The sequence below is a fragment of the Phyllostomus hastatus genome, unplaced genomic scaffold, assembly GCF_019186645.2.
Source record: "Phyllostomus hastatus isolate PE091 unplaced genomic scaffold, TTU_PhHast_1.1 phas_scaffold_387, whole genome shotgun sequence".
NCBI lineage: Eukaryota > Metazoa > Chordata > Mammalia > Chiroptera > Phyllostomidae > Phyllostomus > Phyllostomus hastatus.
Window position 1 is genome coordinate 804,690 of NW_025334027.1, and position 27,246 is coordinate 831,935.

The 27,246-nt window shown below is 50.8% G+C and overlaps 2 protein-coding genes across 3 annotated transcripts in view; one reads left to right on the forward strand and one right to left on the reverse strand.

Moving 5' to 3' along the window:
• GGT5 (gamma-glutamyltransferase 5) overlaps positions 1 to 25,681 on the forward strand; it is a 30,505-nt gene extending 4,824 nt beyond the window's left edge. The window contains exons 1-12 of one of the 2 annotated variants that reach the window (XM_045819848.1): positions 15,224 to 15,331; positions 15,508 to 15,638; positions 15,930 to 16,025; positions 16,535 to 16,730; positions 17,362 to 17,519; positions 17,997 to 18,143; positions 19,009 to 19,145; positions 19,464 to 19,654; positions 20,114 to 20,220; positions 20,399 to 20,517; positions 20,651 to 20,761; positions 22,314 to 25,681. In XM_045819848.1, coding sequence (XP_045675804.1) covers positions 15,324 to 15,331; positions 15,508 to 15,638; positions 15,930 to 16,025; positions 16,535 to 16,730; positions 17,362 to 17,519; positions 17,997 to 18,143; positions 19,009 to 19,145; positions 19,464 to 19,654; positions 20,114 to 20,220; positions 20,399 to 20,517; positions 20,651 to 20,761; positions 22,314 to 22,460 — 1,548 coding nt within the window. In that variant the 5' untranslated portion in view covers positions 15,224 to 15,323 and the 3' untranslated portion in view covers positions 22,461 to 25,681. Of the gene's footprint in view, positions 1 to 15,223; positions 15,332 to 15,507; positions 15,639 to 15,929; positions 16,026 to 16,534; positions 16,731 to 17,361; positions 17,520 to 17,996; positions 18,144 to 19,008; positions 19,146 to 19,463; positions 19,655 to 20,113; positions 20,221 to 20,398; positions 20,518 to 20,650; positions 20,762 to 22,313 lie in introns of those variants that run through there. The other variant, XM_045819847.1, reaches the window with a different exon arrangement.
• Positions 5,174 to 6,352, reverse strand: LOC123806619 (KATNB1-like protein 1). The gene is given in 2 exon segments (XM_045819849.1): positions 5,174 to 5,825; positions 5,828 to 6,352. Coding segments are annotated over 2 exon segments (912 nt in total). The 5' UTR covers positions 6,207 to 6,352; the 3' UTR covers positions 5,174 to 5,292.
• Positions 25,682 to 27,246: the final 1,565 nt, after the last annotated feature.

The window sequence follows — 27,246 nt, forward strand, 5'->3', positions numbered from 1 at the left end:
CACAATCATTGAAAGGAAAATTTTCATTGGTCCAATTAATACATTCATAACACCCAATTTTATATTCAGTAATACAGGCAAGCTTACTTTCATTACTTTCATATTTGTATGTACACAAATATATTTAATGTATATTATATTTCAAAACAATAGCCATTGTATTGTTGTACTGTTTCCATTATAACCATCACTTTTAGTCTTAAAAATATATTTTATTGATTATGCTATTACAGTTGTCCCATTTTCCCCCTTTTATTCCCCTCCGCCCTGCACACCCCCTCCCACCCGAATCCCCCCCCCACCTTAGTTCATGCCCATGGGTCATACATATAAGTTCTTTGGCCTCTCCATTTCCTGCACTATTCTTAAGCTCCCCGTCTGTTTTGTACCTACCCATTTATGCTTCTTATTCCCTGTACCTTTCCCCCCATTCTACCCACCTCTCAGCTGATAACCCTCCCATGTGATCTCCATTTCTGTGATTCTTTTCCTGTGTTGGTAGTTTGCTTAATTTGTTTTTGTTTTTTTAGGTTCAGTTGTTGATAGTTGTGAGTTTGTTGTCATTCTACTGTTCACAATTTTGATCTTTTTCTTAGATAAGTCCCTTTAACATTTCATATAATAAGGGCTTGGTGATGATGAACTCCTTTAACTTGATCTTTGTTGGGAACTGCCCTGCCTGGTATCAGAAGCTGTAACCCCCGCCTAGGCTAAGGCTGAGGGAATGACCTTGGACCATAAGCCACCAAGGAGACAAAAGCCTATCTCCCTGGCAGGACCACCGCTTCTGCTCCTTTTACTTCACCCTGCCTGGCCCCTAATGGTTGGTCAGTTAGCCAATGATGGGTAAGATTCCCCAAGGGGGGAATGACCTAAGACAGGCACAATCACATGGGAGGCTCCCAAGGAAGGACTTTGGGAGCTACAGCAAAAGGGGGTGATGGACCCTCGCCCCCTCGGCTTTGACATAGCCCGAGTCCTCATTGTCTGTGAGAAAATCTCCTAATCTCCTGGTTGCCTTAGTTCCCTTGCTCCACCTAAACCTGAAACAATGACAGAGGGTGGTGCAGCCCTGTGCTGGAAAGCGGGTTGCCCAGGTGATCAGGCCTAAGAAAGAATATGTAAAATCCTGTGAAACCTGCTTTGTTTAGAATGCTCTCAGTTGAATGATAAGGGTCCAAGGAAGAAGTAAGTTTGTTCCTCAAAGTTTTACAGCTCTTTGACCCTGACTCAAAATGGGCCCTCAGACTTCCTTGTTATCTATTATTTGATCCTTACTTCCTAGCAATGGGTAATGAGCTTTACCTGAATTCTTATGCAAATGAAACCAATAAAAAGCCTCTCCTGCAGGGGAACGGAAGCTCTCCCCACTAGAGAGAGTGGCTGTTCCATTCCTACTTCCCTACAGGATCTGGTTGTCTCTGTGTATGTTTTTCTTGAGTGTTGATGAGCCATCTGCAGCGTTCCAAGGTCACTGCTGGTCAGTGATGCGTCAGACCTTATCTGGGAAGCACTTTATCTGCCCTTCCTTTCTCAGTGATAGCTTTGCTGGTTAGAGTGATCTCATATGTAGGTCCTTGCCTTTTATGACTTGGAGTACTTTTTCCAGCCCCTGCTTTCCTGCAAGCTTTCTTTGGAGAAATCAGGTCTAATGGGAGCTCCTTTGTGGGTAACTGTCTCCTTTTCTCTTGCTGCTTTTTAAAAAAATATATTTCATTGATCATACTATTACAGTTTTCCCATTTCCCCCCTTCACTCCCCTCCACCCTGCACAACCCCTCCCACCCACATTCCCCCCTTCAGTTCACGTCCATGGGTCATACATATAAGTTCTTTGGCTTCTACATTTCCCATATTATTCTTACCCTCCCCCTGTCTATTTTATACCTACCATCTATGCTACTTAGTCTCTGTCCCCCTCCCACTCCCCTGATGATAACCCTCCATGTGCTCTCAATTTCTGTGGTTCTGTTCCTGCTCTAGTTGTTTGCTTAGTTTGCTTTTGTTTTTGTTTTAGGAGTGGTTGTGAATAATTGTGAGTTTGCTGTCATTTTACTGTTCATATTTTTTATCCTCTTTTTCTTAGATAAATCCCTTTAACATTTCATATAATAAGGGCTTGGTGATGATGAACTCCTTTAATTTGACCTTATCTGAGAAGCACTTTATCTGCCCTTCCATTCTAAATAAAAGCTTTGCTGGATAGAGCAATCTTGGATGGAGGTCCTTGCCTTTCATGACTTGGAATACTTCTTTCCGGCCCCTTCTTGCCTGTAAGGTCTCTTTTGAGAAATCAGCTGACAGTCTGATGGGAACTCCTTTGTAGTTAATTGCCTCCTTTTCTCTTGCTGCTTCTAGGATTCTCTCCTTATCTGTAATCTTGGGTAATATAATTATGATGTGCCTTGGTGTGTTCCTCCTTGGGTCCAACTTCTTTGGGACTCTCTGAGCTTCCTGGAAGGCTATTTCCTTTGCTAGATTAGGGAGTTCTCTTTTATTATTTGTTCAAATAAGTTTTCCACTTGTTGCTCTTCCTCTTCTCCTTCTGGTACCCCTATAATTCAGTGTTGGAACATTTAACAGTACCCTGGAGGTTCCTAAGCCTCTCCTCATTTTTTCGAAGTCTTGTTTCTTCATTCTTTTCTGGTTGGATGTTTCTTTCTTCCTTCTGGTCCACTCCATTGATGTGAGACCCAGTTTCCTTCCCATCACTATTGGTTCCCTATACATTTTCCTTTATTTCACTTAGTGTAGCCTTCATTTTTTTCATCTAATTTGTGACCAAATTCAACCAATTCTGTGAGCATCCTGATCACCAGTGCTTTGAACTGTGCAACTGATAGGTTGGCTATCTCTTTGTCGCTTAGTTGTATTTTTTCTGAGCTTTGATCTGTTCTTTCATTTGGCCATTTTTTATTTATCTTGATACACCTGTTACGTAGTGAGGGGAGGAGCCTTAGGTGTTCACCACAGCAAGGCAACCCCGTCACTGGGTTGTTATGCTGTATGTGGGGCAGGGTCCAAGAGGGAACAATGGCACTTGCTCCATTCACTGTTGGATTTCAGTCACTTCCCCCACTTCCCCCAAGCAAACTGGGCCCTTCTGGTGCTGATTCCTGGGTGGGTGGGCTTGTGTATGTTCTAGGACCCTATAGGTCTCTCCAGTGAACTCTCATGTGAGGCTGGGAGTTTCTCCTGGCACCTCAACCCCCTCAGGTATTTTAAGTCAGAAGTTTGAGGCTTTGTTTCCCTGTGCTGGGGCCCTGGGTTGTGCGGTCCATCCCACTCCCCAGTTGTTCCTCCCAGATTATCCACATGCAAATATGGGACTGCCCACTCCACCAGCCGCTGCCTCACCTGGGTTCTCTCCACCCCAGCTGCCTGTCTCTGCCCCTCCTACCGGTCTGGATGAATGCTTCTTCTTTAACTCCTTGGTTGTCGGACTTCCATATAGTTCAATGTTCTGGTTGTTTTTTGTTTTTAAATTTGTTGTCCTTTCTTTAGCTGTGGGAGGAGGCACAGTGTATCTACCTATTTCTCACATTTTGGCTGCAAGTCCATTTTTAGTCTTAATTACACATTCAAATATATATTTAAATCTTAGTCCAATTCTTATGCCAAAGTCTTTGCAGTTATTTGGTTGTCTTAAGTTTGTTTTTTATTAGGTGCCTCAGGAAGTATTTGTGGGGGAAAATATTCTCTGAGTTCTCACATGTTTAGAATAGTCTATAAGCCTAATAGGTGAAGGTCAGTTTGGCTGGATATAAAATCCTCGGTTCACATTCTTTTTCCTTGAATGTGTGATTATAACACTCCACTGGCTGTGGCATAAAGCATTGGTGTTGAAAAGTCTGATGACAACCTGATTTTCTTCCTCTTGTAAGAGACTCAGTCTTTCTACCTAGATGCCCAAACGGTTATTAATTTTGTATTAAAGTCCAATTAGTTTATTAGAATATGGGTCTGTGTTGTCTATTCTTTTTTTTTTTAAAGATTTTATTTATTTATTTTTTAGAGAGGGAAGGGAGGGAGATAGAGAGAGGGAGAGAAACATCAATGTGCGGTTGCTGGGGGTCATGGCCTGCAACCCAGGCATGTAGCCTGATTGGGAATCAAAACTGCGACACTTTGGTTCGCAGCCCACGCTCAATCCACTGAGCTACGCCAGCCAGGTGTGTTGTCTATTCTAAATTGATTTCCCCTTGCAATGGAATGTGCTTTCAATATAGTCAATTTTTTAAAATGAGAAACGTTTTCTTGTAGTTTTTATTACTTATTCTGTTCCTATTATTTATTCTGACTCCTGTTAAGTATATGTTTGATTTTCTTTGCTCATCTTCTATATCTGTACTTTAAAATCTTTTTTTTAATATTTAGTAAATTTATTCAAATGAAGAAAGCTTAAATGATACAGAACAGAAAATATTAGAAATCTATATACAATAGAAAGTAAATATAAATTAGCCAACTCTATGAATACTTACAGCTAAAGCACTCATACAAATACATATTCACCTTTCTCTTTTATATAGGAATAACACATACATACATGACGATTCTGGCAGAAAAATCAGAGATATTCAAAATATTGTCAAGTTTTACAGATGGTGTGGAATAAGTTTTAATAAGAACATTCTCCATGAATGGAAACCCCTGATTTAATTCCATAATTTTCATGCCAGAAGCATGATTGGTTTTAATTTTTTAAAAACATATTGGTATCATACACATTGGCTTATTAATAATTAAGGCATTTTGTATACACAGTATCTCAGTGTGGACAAAAACTTTCAGTATTGATTATTTGCTATGATGTTTTAAACTTTCAGTCTTTTTCAACATAAGAAAATAGCTGCACACTTTTTGAGTGTTTTCTTATAAAACACAATCTTAAAAAAAGTAATAATGATTGGTCTTTGTGGTTCCTAGTAATAAGTTCTGTCTTATTTTTTCACATAGTATAAAGTATATTCTTATGCAGGATTGCATTAAGATCCAGTAGTTCTTAAACAATGTTATCAAATAACCATATAAATTCCAAATGCAGCAAAGGTGAACAATCTTCATAGTGCACTTTCACCTTACTGAAGTTAAAGCTGCTCCTTTCGGATATTTTTTCCACTTCAATGTGAAGTAGATCGTTAGCGTTTCATTAGTGGTTTCATATGTGGATTAAAAAAAAAGTTTTAACATCTTCCACAGTTTCATAGTTCTGTGATGAGACTTTTTTTGGAAATCAGATAGTCCAAGGGTGTTTTGAGTAACCAAATGCTCTTCAGTAAATGAAGTCTTTCAATGCAACTGTAATAAATAAGCATCTACATCCTTAGCAATATTACCAGTATATCCTGGAACCAAAGTAAGATGGTTTTCTTGTTCCCACAATCCACTTAATTGTTGTTTTAAAATCTGAATATTTCCATCATTTATAATTTCTGCTTTGGATGATAGTTCTGACCACCATCTTTTTATGACTGCTTGAAGCCAGTTTAAACCAACTATTACATATTCTTCAAATTTGCTTTTAAGTAGTGACTTTACTAGAGGCAACAAGTCTACACAGCAGCCAAGTGATATATATTGTTTTTCTTCCTGTAAACTATTGGTAACCACAGGAAGGCAATCCACCACCACACCCAGGTCTTCTATCCTCACCAAATAAGCTACAAGTTCACTTATACTTCTCTTTTTCCAGAAAGTTAAAGCCACATTCAATCTCAAATTCCTGCTGAACAAAACTTGTGCCATTGTTTCATGGTCCTGAGAAACCTCAGAAAAAAAACTACTGTATTTTGATGATGGGCTTTCTGTCTGTGAAGAACCAGATCACTGGAGTTAAGCAAATATGTTCGACTATCATGGTGTAATTTTTCAGGCAGGTGGCCTGCACAAGCCAGTTCATTTTCTTTATTTGCCATGTCACAGCCCCCATTTCTAGGGGACTGTTTCTTTTTATTACAAGGATTTGGAAAAGGATGATGAACTTTCTTTCTGTGGTAGATCACCTTACGTAGTTTATCTGTGCTTTTCACAGCTTGTCCAACTGTTCTATCTATGTAAGCAGCCAACTGTTTTGGAGATTTCTTAACCTCCTTCATGTTCTTGTTAGTGAAATTAGAGATCCTTTTTCTAGGAAGATCAATGGAATGATCCTCAATATTATTACAAAAGTTCCGTTTTTTAACATTGTGGGTTTCAGATGCCATAATCTCTTAAATACCGGTGCCTCATGGTATTCTGGCACCTCAACCCAGCTCCGGTGCAGATGAACTGCGCCCGGAAGCCTGGAGAGTCCCTCTGCTCCCAGGCAGAGACCCTCTCAGAGACATTCAAACGCGGCCGCGCGCGCGGCCCGCCGGGCTGTACTTTAAAATCTTTTTATCTTTTTTCATTAAAATAGATTTCTCTCTTTCCAACTTATCTTTCTTTTAAGGTATCTCTGTAAGTACTCTGTGTTTATCCTTGTTTAGCTTTCATTTCTCAGAAGGTTTTCTTATTTACAAACATTTTTCAACTACAGTGGACATTCAACATTATATTAGTTTCAGGTGTACAGCATAGTGGTTAGACATTTATGTGACTTACAAAGTGATCTCCTGGTAAATCTAGTACCCACCTGGTGCCATGTATGGTTATCACCATGTTATTGACTATATTTTCTAAGCTGTACTTTACATCCGCCTTTTGTAACTGCCAATTTGTACTTCTTTTATTTATTTTACTTTTAGAGGGAGGGAGCAGGAAGGAGAAAGAGAAGGAGAGAAACATCAATGTGCAAGAGAAATATCGATTGGTTGCCTCTCACATGCCCCCAACTGGGAACCTGGCCCACAACACAGGCATGTGCCCTGATCAGGAATCAAACTGGTGACCTTTTGGTTCTCAGGCCCAGGCCAGCACTGAGCCACACCAGCCAGGGCCCAAAGGGACTTCTTAGTCCCTTCACCTTTGTCATCCAGCCACCTCACCCCACCTTCCACCCAGCAACCATCAGTTTGTTCGCTGCATCTACGAGGTTGCTTCTGTCTGGCTTGTTTGTTTATTTTGTATTTTGTATTCCACATATAAGTGAAATCACATGGTATTTGTCCTTCTCTGCCCAACCTATTTCACTTAGCCTGATGCCCTCTAGGTCCATCCATGTTGACACAAACGGTAAGACTTCATTCTTTTTCGTGACTGAGTAACATTCCATGGTATACATGCAGGGTGGGGCAAGAGTAGTTTTGCATTGTTCCTATGGGAAATAACACACTGATTAGTAAATAATAACACCAGAGTAAGTTCTGTGTTTTGTGTGCTCAGAATGGTGAGCATCCTTTTTTTTTTAAGATTTATTTATTTATTTATTTTTAGAGAGGGAAGGGAGGGAGATAAAGAGAGAGAAACATCAATGTGCGGTTGCTGGGGGTCATGGCCTGCAACACAGGCACGTGCCCTGACTGGGAATCGAACCTGCGACACTTTGGTTCACAGCCCGCGCTCAATCCACTGAGCTATGCAACCAGGGCTGTGAGCATCCTTAACAAACTTCTCTATGGATTCCACCTTATTTACTCATCTGTCTTTCCATTGGAGGGTTTAATCCATTTACATTTAACATAACTACTGATGGATATGTAGTTATTGCCATTGTGTTAGTTGTTTTCTGATTGCTTCTGTCGTTTTTCTCTGTTTCTTTCTTATTCTCCTGCTCTTTTCTCTTCTATGTTGAGAACCTTCTGTGGTGTTTTGGATTCCTTTTTCTTTATTTCTTATATATCTCTTACCGAGTTTGGTTTATGGTTACCATGTGCTTTGTGTATACCAACCTATGTTTGTTTCTAGCGGTCTATTTTATGTCAATGGTTATTTAAGCTCAAACACCTCTGGGATCACTAACATTTTTCCTCACCCCTCCACATTTACCTTGTGTGTGTGTGTGCGCACACGCACGTGTGTGCACCACTTAATCTACTGCTGCAATTACGCCTGATCTTTCTACTTTTGCCTTTGCACCTTTGGGCTAGCTTTGTAGCTGGCTGATCCACTGCTTTTGTTATGTGTCTGCTTTTGTCAGAGGTTTTTCTCTCTGCAGTGTTTTCATATATATTTGATTTTTCCTTCTTCTTATTCTTAAAGGGGTCCCTTTAACATTTCTTGTGATGCTGGTTTGAAGGTGATGAACTTCTTCAGCTTTTTCTTGTCTGAGATCTGAAAATATTTTCCATCATGCTCCATGGTTTCCTGAGTTCTGTCATTTTGTTTTTTCAGTCTTACACTAGTTTCCTGTCATTTTACTTCAGGATTTTTTCCAATTCTGAGGTATGCTGTTTTTTTTCACAGATTTTTTAATTTTAAAAAATTTAGTTGAGAACGTTTTGAAATTCTAGGCTGCAGTCGGCTCTGTGGGTCTATCTTCTGGCACGCCTCCACGCGGCATTACTCTGCTCCTTCTCACCCTTTTTTTTCCTGTAACAGTTTTGTATGGGGTGCGACTTCAGTACTTTTTATCGTTCATGTTTAAGCAAGATGAATTTTCCTGTGCTTTGAGGATGAAGGCTGAGTTAAAATAACTCTTATAGCTTCTTGATTTCAAAAATACACACTGGCTGTGACCAGTGTGGCTCAGTTGGTTGGGCATCGTCCCACAGATTGAAAAGTCACAGGTTTAATTCCCGGTCTGGGCACAAGCCTGGGTTGCAGGTTCAGTCCCCAGTCAGGGCACGTAGGAGAGGCAACAGATCGATGTTTCTCTCCCTTCTTCTCTCTCTAAAAAGAAATAAAACTTTTAAAAGCTACAAATGGCCTCCTGCTTTTGATATTTGTCTTCCCTAATCACCTCCACAACTTAAAAAAAAAATTGAACTCTTTCAGTCGCCCTTGTCGTTTCTGTCCTGCTCCATTTGACCCCTGCTTCCAGCAGCCTCTCCCCCGAGCGGGCGGACCTCTGTCCTGCAGGAGAGCACTCGTTCCCTTACCTGGGGAGTTCCAGGACCCAGAGCTCTTCGGCATCATTCGACCCTTTACTCAGCTGTAAGCTGGAGACAGCAAAACGCAGTCAGTGAATCTGAGCCAAGGTGCTCGGGTGGATTGGCCTTCCCGGCTTATCTGCGGGGGTGGGGGTTCTCCAGGGCTCTTGCCTTCCCTCCCCTTCCTCCACTGAAAACCCCACAATTTTCGACGCGTGACATTTTCATTATACTTGGTTTGAAATTATTTCTAATGTGCATTGTAATGTCTTCTTTGTTTCATGGGTTACTTATTAGTGCTCTTCCTGATTTCCATATATATGGGGATTTTCTCATCAGTCTGTCTGATTTAAGTTCTTTGAAAGTGGTTGAGACTTACTTTAAGGTCCAGCAAATGACCCATTTTTATGAACATGCAATGTGCTCTGGAAAAGAACGTGTATTCCCCTGCACGATGGTCGAGTGTGGCGTTCTCTGCGTGTCCGCTCAGTCAGTTCACTGTGACACTGTCCGTCCAACCTCTGCAGCCTCCCTGATTCTTTCTGCGTATGGAATCAGCTACTGAGGGAAGTGTGTTCGAGTCCTGCACTATCTATTTCTTCTTTTCATTCTGCCACTTCTCACTTTATATATTTTAAAACTGTTCAGTGCACGCTCATCTAGGTTGTTAGGTCTTTCTGTTGAATTGAGCTTCTGTAATAATAAAGTGACCCTCATTATCTCTAATATTACTTTTCTTCTTAAAGTCTACTTTGCCTAAAATTAGTGCAGTTACATAAGTTTTCTTGATTAGTGTTTGCATGTAGTATTTTTTTGGTCATTTCACCCCCTATGTCTCTTAATCTATTTTCTGAATATTTTATCCTTTTTCTCTCTGTAGTTAAATGTGGTATTTGTAGTGAATAAATCTTTCTTGCATCTGTGCATAACCTATTGTCAATACTGTTAGTACTGAGCTCCTAATTCCACATTTTATAATCTCCTGTCCTCTGTCGGAATTTTTAATTTTGTCTTTTATATCCTTGAATGTGGTTATTTCTTTATTTTTTCAGATTTGTTTATTTATATGTTATAAAGATTTTATTTACTTATTTTCAGAGAGAGGGGAAGGGAGGGAGAAAGCAGGGGAGAGAGACACACCCACAGTGAGGGACCTGGCCCGCAACCCAGACATTTGCCCTGACTGGGAATTGAACTGGCAGCATTTCTCTTTGTGGAGCAAAGCCCAGCCACCAAGCACACCAGTCAGGGCTTGAATGGGGTTATTTAAAGTCTGTGGTCTGACCGTTTCGTAACCTGGAGATTCTATGGGCTTGTTCCTCATGTCCGTGCTTTCCCTGGGGTTCTGTTTGTGCCGTGTTCCTTGTTGGCCTGGCTGCTTTTCATTTAGCACTAGAGCGTGTGTATCAAACTAGTTTAGGGTAATTTTTAGTAATAATCAGAGGCCTAAACTACCAATATTCTGGAATCGCCTTAGTTTCATTTGAGTGATGTGAGGTGATGTGCTTGGAAGGGCTGGTTTCCTTCTCGCTCACTGTTACTCCCGGAGTCGGGACCCCCCTCCAAGTGCAGTTTGCAGCTCGTCCAGCCCACAGACACGCAAGGACGACCAAAGCACTGGGCCTCTCAGCTGCCTCTCCCAGGACTGGCGACCACCGCAAGAGGAAAGCATTTCTGAACGTCAGGCTCACCTCTCTCTCTCGGCCTGTGTTTCTTCCCTCCCTCCAATACCTTTATAAGCAGGTATTTTCTGTATGTCTGGCTTTGTAGTTGTCTACGGGAAGTCTGACTTACTAGGTCAGTCTCCCGCTACTGATGTCCGATTCACATTTTGACAGATTATTTTTTAAAAGGCAAGGGAGCAAGGTGCATGCAGCTTCCACGTGGGAGACAACTGCAACAACCCAGGCGAGGGAGGCTGGTGGCTTGGGCCAGGCAGTGGTCGTGCGGGTGATGAGGCAGGACCCACAGCTGAGTATATTTTGAAGGTATAACCAACTGGCAGGATTTTGCTAGTGGATTGGTGTGGGGCGGGGGCAGTCACCAGTCAAGGACGACTCCAAGGTTTATGGCTGGGCAAAGGAGAACACTGCTGTGTCCTTTTCTAAGGCAGAGAAGACTAGGAGAGAAGCCATTAGGGGGCAGAGGTGGGAGGCACATGGAAAGTTCCATTTAGGGCATGTGAACTGTGAAATGCCGCCTGCACGCCCAGGGGAGGTGTCTGGTGCACGGAGTGGGGGTAAAGTGTCTGCAATTTAGGGGAGGGGACTGGGCGAGAGATAAAATTTGGGGATCATCAGCACAGAGGTTACATGGGCTCAGATGAGCCCCGAGCTGGCTAAGCTCATCCAGGAGGGGACACAACTGCCCCAGGACGGCGGATTGAGCCCAGGCCCCCCGACGTCGTGAGGTCAGGGCAGTGGGAGGGGAACCGCAGCACAGCTGGTGGGGCGCATCTCTGGGAAGCCTCCGGCAGAAAACGCCCCGCGGGGAGGAGCAGGTCAGGAGAGGTGAGGTCTTTATCTGCGATGGAAATTTAAAAATATTTCTCAGTTTGTCTTTTGACTTTCTGGTGTTTTATTCTTATTGAAAGAAATTGTGTTTCTCTGTGCCTGAGTGTAACGGTCTTAGTTATTCCATGCTTCTGGCTTTGTGCCCTCCTTCCCATTCCAAGATCATGTGGGTCCATGTGGCACCCGTGTGTGTCCATGTGCTGGCCCAGAGCAGGGACACGTGGCTCAGGGCAGGGTGTGAATGCGGGAGGGAGTGGCCAAGCCAAGGGGCTCAAGCCGAGGGAGGCGCTGGGGTCAGAGGTCCCACAGGGTGGAGGCAGAGACACGTCCACTCCCTCTCTGCGCTTTGGTTTCCCAGTCTATAGCTGGGGCTTCAGTGCTGGCTTCCCAGAAGTTCTGGGGAGGACTCCAGGGTGTAAGGGAAGAGGCAGCCCCTGGTGAGCTGGGCAGGGCTGTGTCCCAGGGATAAGGGCATTTCCAACACAGGCCAGTACGACTGCATCTCAAAGCTGGAGGGCAACCTCCTTGTTGCCCATGGAGAGATGGGGAGACTGAGGCCGGAGAGCGTTCCCATAGACACGGGGCCCTGGGAGGGGTTGTGGAACCCATCAGCCCAAGCCCCACGACCTGATGGCAGGGGAGGATCCTGGGGTCTCTTGAGAAAGTCCAGTCTTTTTTTTTTTAATTGTATGACATTTTTCTTTGTCTTAGTTCAGCAAAATAAAATTATCGCATAGTTTGTGTTCTTCTGACAGTGTTTTCAGGTAGATAGCCTTTAGTAAATTTGGTTCTTATATCATTCTTTTCTTCTTTTCTAATTATATTTTATTGACTATGCATTTGCAATTGTCCCTATTTAACCCCTTTGCTCCCCTCCAGCCAGAGCCCCCCCACTCCCTCAGGTAATCCCCATACCTTTGTTCAGGTTCATGGGTCATGAATGCAAGTTCCTTGGCCTGTCCGTTTCATACACTGCTATGCTGTGCTTTCCATCCCCATGGCTGTTCTGTCACCACTGATTTGTGCTTCTTAATCCCTTTACCTTTCACCCATTCCTCCAATCCCCCCTCCCATCTGGCTGCCATCTGACTTCTCCATATCTGTAATTTTGCTCCTGTTCTGCTTGTTTGCTTAGTTTGTTTTTTAGATTCAATTGTCAATTGGTATGCATTTATTGCCATTTTATTGTTCATAGTTTTGATCTTCTTTTTCTTAACTAAGTCCTTTTAATATTTCATATAATAATGGTTTGGTGATGATGAAATCCTTTAGTTTTTTCTTGTCTGGGAAGCTTTTTAACTGCCTTTCCATTGCTGGGTAGACTAATCCTGGTTGTAGGTCTTTGCTTTTCGCCACTTTGAATATTCCTTGCCAATCTCTTCTAGCTACAAAGTTTCTTTTGAGAAATCAGCTGATGGTCTTATCGGAACTCCCTTGTAGGTAACTACCTACTTTTCTTTTGCTGCTTTTAAGATCCTCTCTTTATCTTTAACCTTTGGCATTTTGGTTATGATGTGTCTTGGAGTGGACCTCTTTGCATCCATCTCGTTTGGGACTCTGTACTTCCTGGACTTATGTGTCTATTTCCTTCACCAAATTAGGGAAATTTTTCTTTCATTATTTTTTCAAAACAACTTCCAATTTCTTGCTCTTTCTCTTCTCCTTCTGGTACCCCTGTGATGCAAATGTTGATATGCTTGAAATTGTCCCAGAGGGCCCTTATATTATCCTCATTTTTTGGATTCTTTTTCCTTCTTGTTGTTCTGGTTGGTTGTTTTTTGCTTCCTTGTGTTCCAAATCATTGATATGATTCTCAGCTTCATCTACTCCACTGTTAATTCTCTGTAAATTGTTCTTTATTTCAATTAGTGTATCCTTTATTTCCGACTGGATCTTTTTTATGCTGCTGAAGTCCTCACTAAGTTCATTGAGCATCCTTATAACCAGTGTTTTGAACTCTGTGTTCTGAAAGATTGCTTAACTCCACTCTGTTTAATTCTTTTTCTAGAATTTTTTTCTGTTCTTTCATTGGGGCCATATTCCTTTGCCTCCTCATTTTGGTAGCCTCCCTGTGTTTATTTCTATGTGTCAAGAGAAATAATTTCTACATTTCTATGTACAGCTGTCATGACTCCCCATCTTGGCAGTGTGGCCTAATGTTGTCCTGTAGGGTCCAGTGGCACAGACTCCCCTATCACCCAAGCTGGGTACTCAAGGTATGCCCTTTGTGTGGGCTGAGTACACCCTTTTCTTGTAGTTGAGCCTTGATAGCTGTTGGCAGGTCAATGAGAGGGATTTACCCAGGCCAGTCAGCTGCCAGGACTGGCTGTGACCATTGACCACCAACCTCTGCTCTCCATGGGGGGTCAGCTGTTCAGGGGCTCACTCTACAGAGCAGGGATTTCTTCAGCAGGGCTCGGGTACCCCCTAGTGTCCTGTCTGGGGCCACTTGGCCTAAGCTACAAAGCAATCAGCAGCTGGCTGCTTCTTGTGATGGGCTTGGAGGTGCCCTAGTGAGGCCAGTCTGTGAACCAAGGCCAGCTGCTGCTAGTGGGAGCATGTGCCAAGACAAGTCATTTCTGTGGAAAAGCCATTGTTAACTCTTGGGTGGGTCCCTAAGTTGGGTGGGGCAGATTCCCAGGGAATCGTCAGGGCAGGGCAAACACTGTGAGACAGGTGGTTGGAGTCTCAGGTACGGTGCATGCTGTGCTCTGTGGCATGAGGGCTCAGAGAAGGAGCAATGGCCTCTGTCAGCAGTTCTGTCTTGGAGAAAGCTGCCCCAACCTCTCACCCTGATACCAGACACTTCAGTTCCTCCTTGTATGCCACTGGTGCCTTTCAAGCTGCTGCCCCTGTGCTGGAGCTCAGAGGGAGTAAGTCTGAGTAAGTCTGTGCATGGGCCCTTTAAGAGGAACTGCCTGGGACTCCAGAAGTTTCTTCCACTGACTCAATCTTCATTGGTTTTTACAGCCAGAAGCCACAGGGACTTATCTTCCTGGCACTGGAACCCTGGGCGGGGGGGGCCTCATGTGCAACTGGAACCCCTTGCTTCTGAGATATTCGTCCAGATTTTTATTGGCCACATGTGGGTGTGGGACCAGCCCATTTCGCGTCTCCTACCAGTCTGGATGGATGTGGTTTCTTCTTTAATTCTGTGGTTGCAGGGTCTCCATTCAACCTGGTTTCTGCTGGTTCGGAGTGATGGCTGTTCTATAGTTTAGTTGTAATTTTCATGTGATTGTATGAGGAGGTGAACCGTGTTTACCTGGGCCGCCATCTTGGAGATCTAGCTCTTCTATCATCCTTTATTAACTTCACTTTGGATAAATTTCACACTATGGCAGTAGCATCCAAGTTTCCATAGCGGCAGATAGAGGTTTGAACCTTAGCACCACAGGAGCAGAGTAAGGACAATGGGCCAGACACAGAAGGTCAGCAGGGTGGAAAGCCCCAGGGCTCTAGCAACGGGCCAAACTGCGGAAACAAGGACCTCGCCCCCAGGGCAACCTTTCCTCCTTTAGCAAATCCACAGGTTAGGCAGTCCGGACCCTCCCCTTCATGCATAGAAGACACCCAGGAAACGGGAGTTACTCCAAAAATGTCCAGTCCTAAAGGGGCTGGAGTTCGTGTGTCCCCAGTGAGATGGGTAATGGTGGCTGGGCCCCTGGGACTGCTGGGAGGGACCGAGGGGCTGGCCCAGGCCTGATTCAGTCCTGGTTCTGCCTGTTGCAGATGAGCCGGTGCTGCTGGGAGGCCCTAGGGATAAGTGGCAAGAGAAGAACTTTGCATGTTGAGAAGCATCTTATACATGGCAAGGGGCCATGTACCTGGCACCGTGGTTTGCGATCTGTAGAGTTCTATGGATCTGTGAGTGGCTGGACTTGACGGGGCAGCCTGGTCTGTTTTCTGATGGTTTGGTGGCAGCAGACAGGCCACCTGCCTGTCACCGTTCCCCAGTGATTGCCAGCTGAGCAAGCCCGGTGGGGAGGTCGGGGCACAGGAGCCAGGCCCCTCCCTCACTCTGTGCCATGCCCTCCCTCTAGAGCCGTCCTCCAGCAGCAGGGCTCCCCCGTGGATGCCACCATCGCGGCTCTCGTCTGCACCAGCGTTGTCAACCCCCAGAGCATGGGCCTGGGCGGAGGGGTCATCTTCACCATCTACAATGCGACCACAGGTGCGTCCATATGGGACCCCCGTGGGGAGGATGGGCTTGTCCACAAGCACAAGTATCCGGCTGAGCCTGTTCCATCTGCCCATGCCCCTTTCTGGGTCTTCTTGGAGCCCCTGCTGCTCCCCACCCCCGCCTCACCTTCATGGTAGGTCCTGTCCTGAGTAGAGGATTCTGTTCACAATACGGGGAGGGAAACCTAGGGTGAGGGATGTGTGAGGAGGACCACGGTATGAGCTGAGGCTGGGCAGCCATAGGAGTGCCCCTGACCACTTTCTCCCCCTGCCCGGACTCCAGGGAAGGTGGAGGTCATCAATGCCAGGGAGACGGTGCCCGCCAGCCATAACCCACGTCTGCTGGACCAGTGTAAACACGCCCACCTACTGGGCACAGGTGAGGCCCCGGAAAGGGCCACTGGTGCTGACCAGAACACCCCCTGGAGGGGTGGCAGGCTTCATGGACAGGCTGAGACCCTTGGACACTGGGGGACAGCAGCTGGGGGATGGGGAGCCCCCACAGAGGTCCTGACCTGCTGGGGTTGGGGACTATCAGTGGGGAGGAGCTCTCTGAGTAGGGAGGGAGGACCTAAGCAGAGGCACCAGCCCAGGCAAAGGCTGCGGGGTTCAGTGGAGAGGGGTGTGGGGCTGGGGGAGTCCTAGGGCCAGTCTGTGCTGTGGACTTTGCACAGAGGGCAGTGGGCAGCCAGGGGCGTTCAGTGGGGAGGGACATAGTCAGGAGTGGGCTCCAGAAAGCCCACTCCGGCTGCCGTGGCTGGGGTGCGAGGCTGGTGGGGTCCAGTGTGGGGGTGATGGAGAACCTGGGGCGGGCCGGGAGCCATGGGGCTGAAGGCCGAGCAGGGGGGGTGCATGGGAGCAGGAGCATGATGCCGCCCCGCCCCACAGGGACCTCGTGGATAGGCGTGCCCGGGGAGCTCCGTGGCTACGCCGAGGCCCACCGCCGCCACGGCCGCCTGCCCTGGGCGCAGCTGTTCCAGCCCACCATTGAGCTGCTCCGCGGGGGCTACCGCACACCCTTCGTCCTCAGTCAGTTCCTGAACAACAGCCTGCTTCGCCATTTCTTGCTGAAGTCCTCCCTGAAGTGAGCGGCGCCCCGAGCGGGGGTTGGGTGCAGGGACCTTTGCTCAGCTCCTGGGTTCAGGCCACGGTCTGTCTGAACCCAGCCCCCATCCCAGCTCCACCTGAGCCCCTGGAAGACTAACCCTCTGCGGTATGAGGGGACCTTGAACGGCCAGCACTTTGCTGTCTCAGTTCCTACCTCTGGGCTCCTTGTGGCAAAACCTAATGGGAGGGGCTCAGGCTGGAGGGAGTTTGTGCCCAAGTGATAGGACCCCAAGGCCACAGATTTGGGCTCCACCAGTGCCCTCTAGCTCTGCCCTCCTTCTCACATTCTCTCAGATGGCAGGATGGCTTTGGCCACCCCCCTGCCCACCTTGCCAGCCCCCTGGCCAGGCCCTCCTGGGACCTGGAGGGCAGGTCCTGAGTGGACACAGGCCTGACTGGGGAGTGTGTCCTCCCTGGGCAGGGTGATGAGTGAGGTGAGAGGTGCCCACCCCACCCAATCCTAGAGACTCTGTCCCCTCGATGTCCACCCCAGTCACTCAGGACCAGGCTGCTCCCGTGTAGGGCCCCAAGGACCCTGAGAGGGCCCTGCAGGCCACCCTCCCGGCCCCAGGCCCACTCTGAAGCTGCCCGCTGCCCCCTGCCCCCAGGCAGCTCTTCTTCAATGGGACGCAGCCCCTGCAGCCTCAGGACCCTTTCCCTTGGCCCGCGCTGGCCGACACCCTGGAGACGGTGGCCAGGGAAGGCGCAGAGGTCTTCTACTCAGGGAGGCTGGGCCAGATGCTGCTGGAGGACATTGCCGAGCAGGGTGAGCCACACTGAGCCCGAAGCCCCCGCCTGCCAGAGAAAGGGCCGGGCTCTGGCCATGGGTTCCTGGGGGCAGGCTCTTCCCTGGGGCCCGGAGGAAGTGCTGCTGCTCTCAGGGCGTGGAGAGGCTGTGTGCCCTGGCCAGCCTCAGTGACCCTGCTGTCACGGCCCTCAAGGAGCAGAGTCCCCGTGGTTTAGGACCAACAGAGGAGAGTTGTTTGTGGCCACAGGGGGCCATGGGGGCTCCTGGGCCTGGAGCTAGCAACCCTCACAGTCTCCCGAGGCGAGCTCGCCTCTCCCACCTTCCCCGCCTTCGCCCCACCTGCCTGCTGTGACCCCTGCCCACCCCTCCCCCACCTGACCCTAGGGCCCAGCCCTGATGCCACTGGTCACAGGGCAGCCCCACTGTGTGACGAGTGGCTGTCACTCCCCATCCGCTTCCCCATCTGTACACGGAGGTTTCTCCGTCTCACTCCAGGCAGCAATCTGACCATGCAGGACCTGGCATCGTTCCAGCCTGAGGTGGTGGACGCCCTGGCGACGCCTCTGGGGAACTATACCCTGTACTCGCCGCCACCGCCTGCAGGGGGTGCACTTCTCAGCCTCGTCCTCCACGTGCTGGAAGGTGAGGCCCGGCCCTCCTGCCCGGTCCTGCCCTGCTGGGCCCCTGAACTCCCAGCCATGCCCTTGGGCAGCCATTGCCCTTTCCAGCCCAGCCCCTCGTCAGATGAGGAAGACAGGGCTGTGGGAAATGGGTCACGACGGCGTGCCCTAAGGCTGGCCCAGGGCCTCCGCCGGAGGGAGGGTCTGCGTCACCCACCCACTGGGAGTCCTCCCCGCAGGTGGCGAGCTCAGGGTCCAGCAGCAGGTAGGCTCACAGGTGGAGAGCTGCCGTCTAGTGCGCACACCCTGTGGGGCCGGCCTGGCCTACGGAGGGCTGCAGGGCGGTGCGGGTCCGGGCGGTGTCGGGGGCTGGGCTGCCTGAGGCTGTGTTTGTTTCCTGGGGCTTTGGCAACAACAGACCCCAAGCCTAGGACTTCAAACAACAGATCCTTACTCTGTCATAGTTCTGGAGGCCAGAAGTTCAAAACCAGGGGGCCAGCCAGGCCACGTCTCCTCTGGGAGCTCTGGGGGCTCCGGAGGACCCTTTCGGCTTCTCCCAGCTTCGGTGACGGCCGGTGCCCCCAGGCCTGCGGCCGTGTCACTCCAGTCTCTGCCTCTGGGGCCGCAGGGCCTCCCCTCCTCTGTCTGGTGCGGAAGGTTACACTGATCCCATTTCTACCCCAGTTATATCCAGGATAATCTGCTCCTCAAGATCCTTAATTTAATCACACGTTTTGCCATAAAAGGTAATATTCACTATTTTGCCGTATGTGGCAGTATTCGCAGGTTCTAGGGACTAAGACGTGGACAAATCTTTTGGGGGGGCTTGGTCAAACATTCCACCCACTACCCAGGGTGACCCCCACCTGCGCCCGCCCCCTCTGCAGGGTTTAACTTCTCTGCGGAGTCAGTGGCCAGTTCTGAGGGAAGTGTGGACTTGTACCATCACCTCGTGGAAACGTTCAAGTTTGCCAGAGGGCTGAGGTGGCGGCTGTGGGACCCTCGAGGCCACCCGGAAGTCCAGGTGAAGAGGCCGGGGGAGCCCTGGGCTCAGCAGGAAGGGAGGGTTGGCCAGTGGGTGCTGCGTCCGTGCGCCTGAGAGCCTGGCCGGGTGAGGTTGGAGGGCTGTGTACGTGGTTGGTTCTAGAACGGGACAGCCCAGGGCATGGAGGGGTCAGCAGGTCGGGGCACTGGAACAGACAGGCTCGAGGGTGGCAGCAAGTCTCAGAGGACCTGGAAGATGGGCGGGATGTCCCCTGGGCTCAAGGGAGAACAGACTGGAGAGTCTCTGTGGGCCCCAGCTGGCCCCCCATTTACCTTGCCAACCAACCACCCACCCCAGAACAGCTCCTGGGAGCTGCTGGGGGAGTCTCTGGCCCAGCACATTCGCCAGAAGATTGACGCCCGGGGTGACCACCAGCTCAGCCACTACAACCTGGATGGGACCCAGAGCCACAGAATGGGCACGGCCCACGTGTCTGTGCTGGGGGAGGACGGCAGTGCCGTGGCGGCCACCAGCACCATCAACACCCCGTGCGTGCGTGTGCCCTGCAGGCAGACAGGCCCCACCCACTCCTTCACCTCCTAGACCTGAGTCCCCCTCCCACGCCCACCCCTGCCCTCGACCTGGTCTCCCAGCCCCTGGCCTCTTCTTGGTTGTCTCCATGGGGCAGCACCCTGCTTTTCCTGCTGTTTCTTCCTCTGTGTCAAGGGGTTCTATACCCCTCATATCTCTGCTGACCAGGCTGGCCGTGGGTGGCCCTGAGCCAGGACCCACCAAGGGGTGGGCTTCACCCAGAGGATGCCCTGATTGGGGCACACGGGTGGGTCTTTGGGGGAGGTGCCAGGGAGAAAATGGCAGCTCCAGCATGCTGGAGGGTCGCCACTAAAATGAGGGGCTCCTGGGAGGCTGGGGAGTGGGCCTCCAGGCCAGGTGTGGGCGACAGGAGCCCGCAGCCCAAGCCTGGGCTCTGCGCCCCCCTCCCTCCGCAGCTTCGGAGCGATGGTGTACTCCCCGCGCACGGGCATCCTCCTCAACAACGAACTGCTGGACCTCTGCTGGAGGCGCCGGCCTGGCTCTGGGGAGGCCCCTCCGCCTGGTGAGTGTGGGCCCCGCAGGGGAGAGGGAGGAGGCGGGCAGGAGTGTGTGGCATGGAGGCTCCCGGAGCAGCCACTCCACCTTGCCGGGCCGCAGCTTGTGAGGTGGCGCACAGAGACTGAGATGGAGGGGCGCAGCCCTGGGACGCTGGCTGCCCATGACACCCATCTCGGCTCCAGTTCCAGGTGAGCGGCCCCCATCATCCATGGTCCCCTCCATCTTGGTCAACACAGCGCAGGGGTCGAAGCTGGTGATCGGAGGGGCTGGTGGGGACCTCATCATTTCTGCTGTGACCCAGGTGAGTCTGGGGGCTCCTGGCTGGGGCGTCCCCTCTCCGGGCAACCCTGCTGCCCTGCTGTCCTGGGGGAGGGGAGGGGTGGTGGGGATGGCTGCTGCCCCCTCCCTCTCTGCATCCTCCTTCTCTCCCCCAGGCCATTGTGAACAAACTGTGGCTTGGCTTTGATCTGAGAGCAGCCATTGCAGCCCCCATCCTGCACGTGAATGACAAGGGTCAGGTGGAATACGAGCCCCAATTCAGCCAGGTGAGGCCAAAGTCTGAGCCACCTCTGGGTGGGGCACCTCCATGCAGGCCGCTGGCAACCCCCAGTGGGTGTCCACCTCGGAGCGCTTCCGGCCCAGTGCACATCAGCTCTGGGCACTGTGAGCTGAGCAGCGCCGTGGGGGAGGCACAAGGCCAGTCTCACGGCCTCCAGGGCAGAGAGCAGGGTGGTGTTCGTGCTTTTCCCAGGCCAAGCACCTTGACCCTGGCGCTGTCTGCACCTTTCCTTCCAGAAGCTAGTTTTCCCGGCTGTGGCCTCTGACTCTTCCTCGTGATGATCTGTTTCCTCATGTGATTTGTAGCTTTTACGTGCAAGTTTATTTATAAAAGAATTTATTATTCCCATGTGAGTCTGCAGAGGAGCTGAGGCATCGGGGCTGTACTGGTGCCAGCTCTTACGCCGTGTCTCGGTCCCCTGCACAAGCGGGTCTGGGAGCTGATTCCACTGCACCTGCACCCCCGGGAAGCCTTCTCGATGCTCCCCTGGGCTGGCAGATGCCCTTTGCTAGGACCTAATTCAAAACACTAGCAGCTTCTCAAGGCTCCAGACTTCGTGCCCAGGGTCAGTTCAACCAGCTAGGGTTTAAGATCTTCAAAGCTGCCTTTCCTGTTAGGAGCCGCCCCTGGCCTTAGGACCCCCCACTAACCGCAGAGTGAGAGGCCTGGAGCCCAAGGGGACGGGTCAGCCCTGGGAAGCTTGGTCTGCGGGGCAGGAGAGGGAGGGCCTCCCCCCGTCAGGCCCAAACTCTCAGAGTCCAAGGCCTTTGCTGCCCGTTCAGGGTTCTCCCCATGGAAGCACGTCATGTGCTCCCTCAGGGGTCATCTTAGGCTCTTTGCCTTGACCTTGTCCTTACTCTGTGAACACAATTCTCCGTGGACCTTGGACTCTAGGACCTTCTATGGAGAGATTCCTAGACCCTGGGTGGTGACTGGGAGTCTCCAAGGGCCTTTCACAAAAAGTCCCAGGGACCAAGGCCCAGAGAGCCATTGCTTCTCAGGGCCCCGGGGCTCGGCCAGTGGGCCGAGAGGAGCAGAGTCTGTGAGACTGCGGGCCCTGCCACTGTCCTCGGGTTTGGGACAGAAATGAGCGTGCATCTCGAGTGCCTTCTGTCCTGGATGATTCTTCCCCATCATGCTTCTCCTTTGGGGCCTTTTTTAAAAGATTTTATTTATTTAATTTTAAAGAAAGGAGAAGGGAGAGAGATAGAGAGGGAGAGAAACATCAATGTGTGGTGGCCTCTCACAAGCCCCCACTGGGGATGTGGCCTGCAACCCAGGCATGTGCCCTTACCGGGAATCGAACCGGTGACCTTTCTGTTTGCAGGTCAGTGCTCAATCCACTGAGCCACAGCAGCCAGGGCCTTCAGGGCCCTTAGGGTGGGAAATGTAGACTCCACGTCTTTCCATCCTCACCCCCCACCCCACCCAGTCCTGTCTTCTCGGTCGGGGTTCCCAGGTTCCAGCCTGGGCCTTGTCCACTATAAAGACAGAGCTAAGCTGCCCTCACCAACCAGCCGGCCTTCTCTCCTCTCCAGGAGGTGCAGCGGGGGCTCCAGCTCCGGGGCCAGAAGGCAGGCAGCAGGCCCTTTTTCCTGAACGTGGTCCAGGCCGTGTCCCAGGATGGGGCCTGTGTGTATGCCGTGGCAGACCTGAGGAAGAAGGGGGAGGCCGCAGGCTACTGAGGAGGCTGCGCCTGAGAGCTGGCATCTGGCTCAACGTCAGTGTGTGGCGCAGGCTGGCCACGGCCATGACTGTGAAACTGAGTGTTCCTCCAGGACCTGGGCCCCTTGGCTGGGGAGTCAGCCTGGGGTAGCGAGAGGCAGGGACACTGCGGGTGGGGGCTGAGCCCTCCCTCAGAGCTTCTGGTGGCCCTGCCCTGGCCCTTCTAGCCTTCCCCAGGCCTCTCCCCCGGCCTGTGGCGCATCCTCCCCCTCTGGCCCCACTCCCCAGCTGTGTATCTTCCCGTTCAAGATTAAAGAGGAGGCCGACCATAGCCTCATCCAGGGCTGAGGTGGGGGAGGGGACCTTCAGAACACATCACACTGGTTCCTATAGTCCTTCACAATTAACCACAGTAGAGGTGGGGAAACCAAGGCCCAGAGGCAGCTGGGCCCATGCAGGCCACCCTTAGATGGAAGCAGTACCCCCATCACTCACTGGGGCTCCAAAATGTGGTTGCCAAGGGGCCACTTATTGGGGAAAAGGCAAGGGTGTGGCCCAGGGGCCCTTGGCCAAGGCCTGTCTCTGAGTCTTGCCTTGTGTGCCAGGAAAACATTGGGTGTAGCAAGACCTAAGACCCCAGCACCTCCCTTGGTCCCACCAGCCCATGTTCTTACCCTTGGCACTGCTGACACTGGGCGACACATTCTTTGTCGTAGGGGCTGTCCCCACACTGTGGAATGTGGGGCAGCATCCCTGGCCTCTACCTACGAGATGCAGCAGCAGCAGCCCCTGGCCCCCAACAGCCAGTCACTGAATTGCCCGTGATTGACAGCTGCTGCTTGGAATGAGCCCCTGGACACCGTGAATGGCGTTGCCCATTGGTGGGTGGGCCACCCTCACACTGGGGGGGTCCTCACTGGACTGACCGGACCCCACACTAATTCCTGAGGGCACTGGGGCTTCCCTTGCCCCCCAAACACCCCTTGGGGGCATGCCTCTACCTGGCAGGGCCGAGAATCAGCATTGCCTCGGGTCATCGCTGCCCCCTCTGCCCTGGAGTTGGGCCACGCGGGGTGGGGGCGGACATGCGTTCTCCGTGCCTGTGGAGACAGAGGACCACAAATGGAGCACCTCAGAACAGCAGAAACCTGTTTTCTCCCGGGCTAGGAGACCGAAATCAGTCTCACTGGGCAGAAGTCAAGGTGTTGGCAGGGCCACATTCCCACAAGGCTCTGGGGGAGACTCCTTCCGGCCTCTTCCAGCTGCTGGGGCAACTCGTGTTCCCGGGCCTGTGGCCACGCCTCTCCATCCCTCCCTTGTGGTCTCGTGGCCTCCGCTGTGTGTGGAATCCCCTTCTGCTCCGGGCGAGTCTAGGTGGGGAAAGCACCCTCAGAGAGTGTAAGGACGCTGAAGGACATACAGGGCCCACCCTGAGAGGCTGGGATAATCTCCCATCTCACAGCCTTAACTCAATCACGAAGTCGCTTTGCCATAGGAGGCAACCCCCACAGCCCCCGGGCATCCGGACGGGGACATACTTGAGGACTGTTACTTAGTTGGCTGCACAGGTGGAGAGCAGTCGACATCCCTGGTCTGGGCTTGTCTAGGATCGTGGGACATGTGGAGGTGGCACTCTGGCAGATTCGGGAGGAAGGTCGGGGACCACAGCACCCTGTGGCATGCACTCATGCCGCCTCGAAGCCACCGACCCTCCCAGGGTCTGCCTTCGGGAGGCTGAGGGGGGAGCAGACTCTCTGCAAGGGCGGGTCTGGTTCAGGGTCAGGGGAGGCAGAAGAGGTGGGCTTAGAAGCAGAGCAGAGGGGCTTCAGACCTGGGGGGACCCAGAGGCTGGCCCCCAACATCAGGACCGGCCTCGGGGTGGCCTCACACTAGGCAGGCTCCCTGGCCACCGTCCCAGTGGCTCCAGAACATCCACCGAAGGTCACAGTCAGCAAGGGTGACCACGCTTCTGCCCTGCACCCCTTTCAGTTTAATAGAAGTTCCAGCCCAGCTCTCATGGGCCCTGCGGGGCCCTTCCTGAGCCATCTGAGTGGGAAGGGGCTGCTCCACACCAGCCGCAGCCGTCCTGCTGGAGCCAGCATCTGTGCTCCCGCTTCAGGCCCGTGCACCAGTGAGGCCTGAACCGGCCTGCGAAGGCCTTGGCAGTCCCTCCCTGCAGTGCCTTCCAGCGTCACTCCTGTCCCTGCCTTCTAGTGCCCCCTCCTGACACCCCCTCAGCCCACCCTGGGGCTGTCACCCACCTGGAGGCTCAATCGCCACTGGTGAGGGCACAGGGACCCCGACCAGCCTGGGCCCAGGCTTCTGGAGCATCAGGCCACACACCCACTCTCCCCGCTTCAGAGCCTGTGGGTCCACAGGGAGCTCAGACTCAACACACCAGACTGGGGAGCCAGTTCTGAGGCAGCGAAAAGCTCTCTGCTGTCTGCCTCTCCCCCTTCCCAGATTACTCTCTGCTCTCCCTCCATCCATATGGCTCAGCCCTGGGTCCATTTCCTTGTCCCTCTCAGCCTCCTTGCCACTGCCGCCACCTTGCTCCATTCCACACTCGTGACAATGACGAGCCTTGGACAAGCGTTCCTGCCCCGGCCCCGGGCAGCATGGAGCCCTGGGCTCCTGGGACCCCAGGAAAAAGCCCACTTCTCTCCCTCCCTGCTTGTCCTGCCCGGGGGGACCTGCCCAGCCCCTGCCCACACCCCACCTGGACCCTCCGGCAAGGTATTCCCAGCCCTGCCAGCCATCTGACAGCCGGCTCTTTAAACCTGTCACACAGAGGAAATCAAAACCAAGACCGTGGTATTTTCAAAATAACATTGATGTCAGCACAGATCAGCTCCCACAGGATACAACTAAAGTAGGGGTCAGGGGAAAATGTATTGCCTTAAATGGTTAGATGAATAGGAATAAAAATAAAGCAACTAACTTAAGAAGTCAGTAAAGGAACAATCGGAACAAGCAGGAAAGCAAAAGGAAGGACACAGTCAAAGCTAAAGGAGAGAGGGATAAATGGGAACTCAGAAACAACAGGTCTTTGAAAAAAAATACGACAAGCTATTTAGCTAGCCAATCAGAAAAGAGGAAGGAAGTGTGAACACAAAAAAGAAGAAACGAAAATGGGAAAACAACCTAAGGTATAGAGGAAGTTAAAATATTATAAAAGATTACTAATCTTTATTCAAATAAATTTGGAAATGTTGACAAAATAAATTACTTTTTAAGACAATATAATTGTACTTGGGGAATACTTACACTAAAAACGTCGTTTTTCTGAAACTAATTGGGCACCTTATATTTTTGTTTACTAAATATGGCAACATTGAGTGTAAATGACACGTGGACCCGAGAAGAGGCAAAGATCTAGACACAGCAATGACTGTTTAAAAAACGGAGGACGTTGGCCTGGCTGGGTGGCGCAGCCGGTTGGAGCATCGTCCTGTGCACCAGAAGTTTGCGGGTTTGTTTCTGGTCAGGGCGCGTGCCTATGCTGTGGGTTCGATCCCCTGTCGGGGAGTGTATGGGAGGCAGCTGATCAATTCTCTCACACTGACGTCTCTGTCTCTCTGTCTCACTTCCTCCCTTTCTGAAATCAATAAATGTGTCCTTGGGTGAGAAATTAAAAAAAAAAATTGAGAGCATTGTGGGGACACTAGCCTACCTGCAGTGCACATTAAGAAAGACCCACAGGTGAAGTTTGTCCTGCATGAGGACCAGAGACCTCACCTGCCAGTCAAGCTACCGCAGTCAAGGGCAAGAGAGAAGACGCCCATATTTGCCTCATGAAGCCAGAGCAGCACTGACCCCAGGTCTGGCGAAGCCAAACACAGGCCACTTGGGCTTGTGAAGCTCAACAAAAGACTCTCAAATAAACTACCAACAAGGAGAACCCAGCAACATATTAAAATGAATACGCACCATCCACCCCGGGGGAGACTCACCAGCTCTGCAAGGAAGGAGGAGAAAGGTCACGGGGCGGTCTCCATGGAGACTGAAGATGCATTTTCAACACCTATTCTCGATTAAAAACAAACAAACAGACATACAAAAAACCCAGACCAAAAAAAAAAAAAAAAGCTCACAATGCTGTTCCCCTACATGTGTTAACCCGAAAATTATAAAAAGCCCAGGCAGAGGCCACACGGGGTCGGAAAGCGAGCCGCAGCCCGGGAAGCACTGACTCGGGCGGAAACCCAGACGGTGGCCGCTAGGAGGCGGAGGCGGAGGCGGCCGGGTGTTCGTGGGGAGGGAAGGGGAGCAGCTTCACGCCTGCTTTCTCTTTATCGCTGCGAACAGCTGTTGGGGATACAAAGCCCAGGCCAAGGGTTGTTTTGTCCAGTGTTAACGTCCGAGGTTGGAGCATCAGCCGCGCAAAGCAGCCCCTCCGGGATGGCAGCTCCAACTTAAAGTGGCTCGGCTCGTGTGACTTCTGACACATGAGTGTCGGTCTCAAGAATGATAACATCGTTGTAACAATATGGCGTAGACCATGGGCTGGGCGCTATTCTATTGCTTTGCACGTGTTAATTCGTACGATTCTCCCTCGTGGAGGAGAGCTAGAATGATTCCAGTTTCACAGATGCCAGGACTGAGTACCAATGCTCCCAGAGCCACGCAGAGGAAATGCCAAAGGTAGACGCAGGGCAGACAGAGGGAGAAAACAGACTTGAGCCTCCTCCACAGCACACATAAAAGTGAACGTGAGGTGCATCTCAGGCCTCTCCAGGGAACAGCTGAAATAGCGGCCTGCACAACTGCTCCAGCATCACTTATGAGAAAGGCCTTCATTTCCTC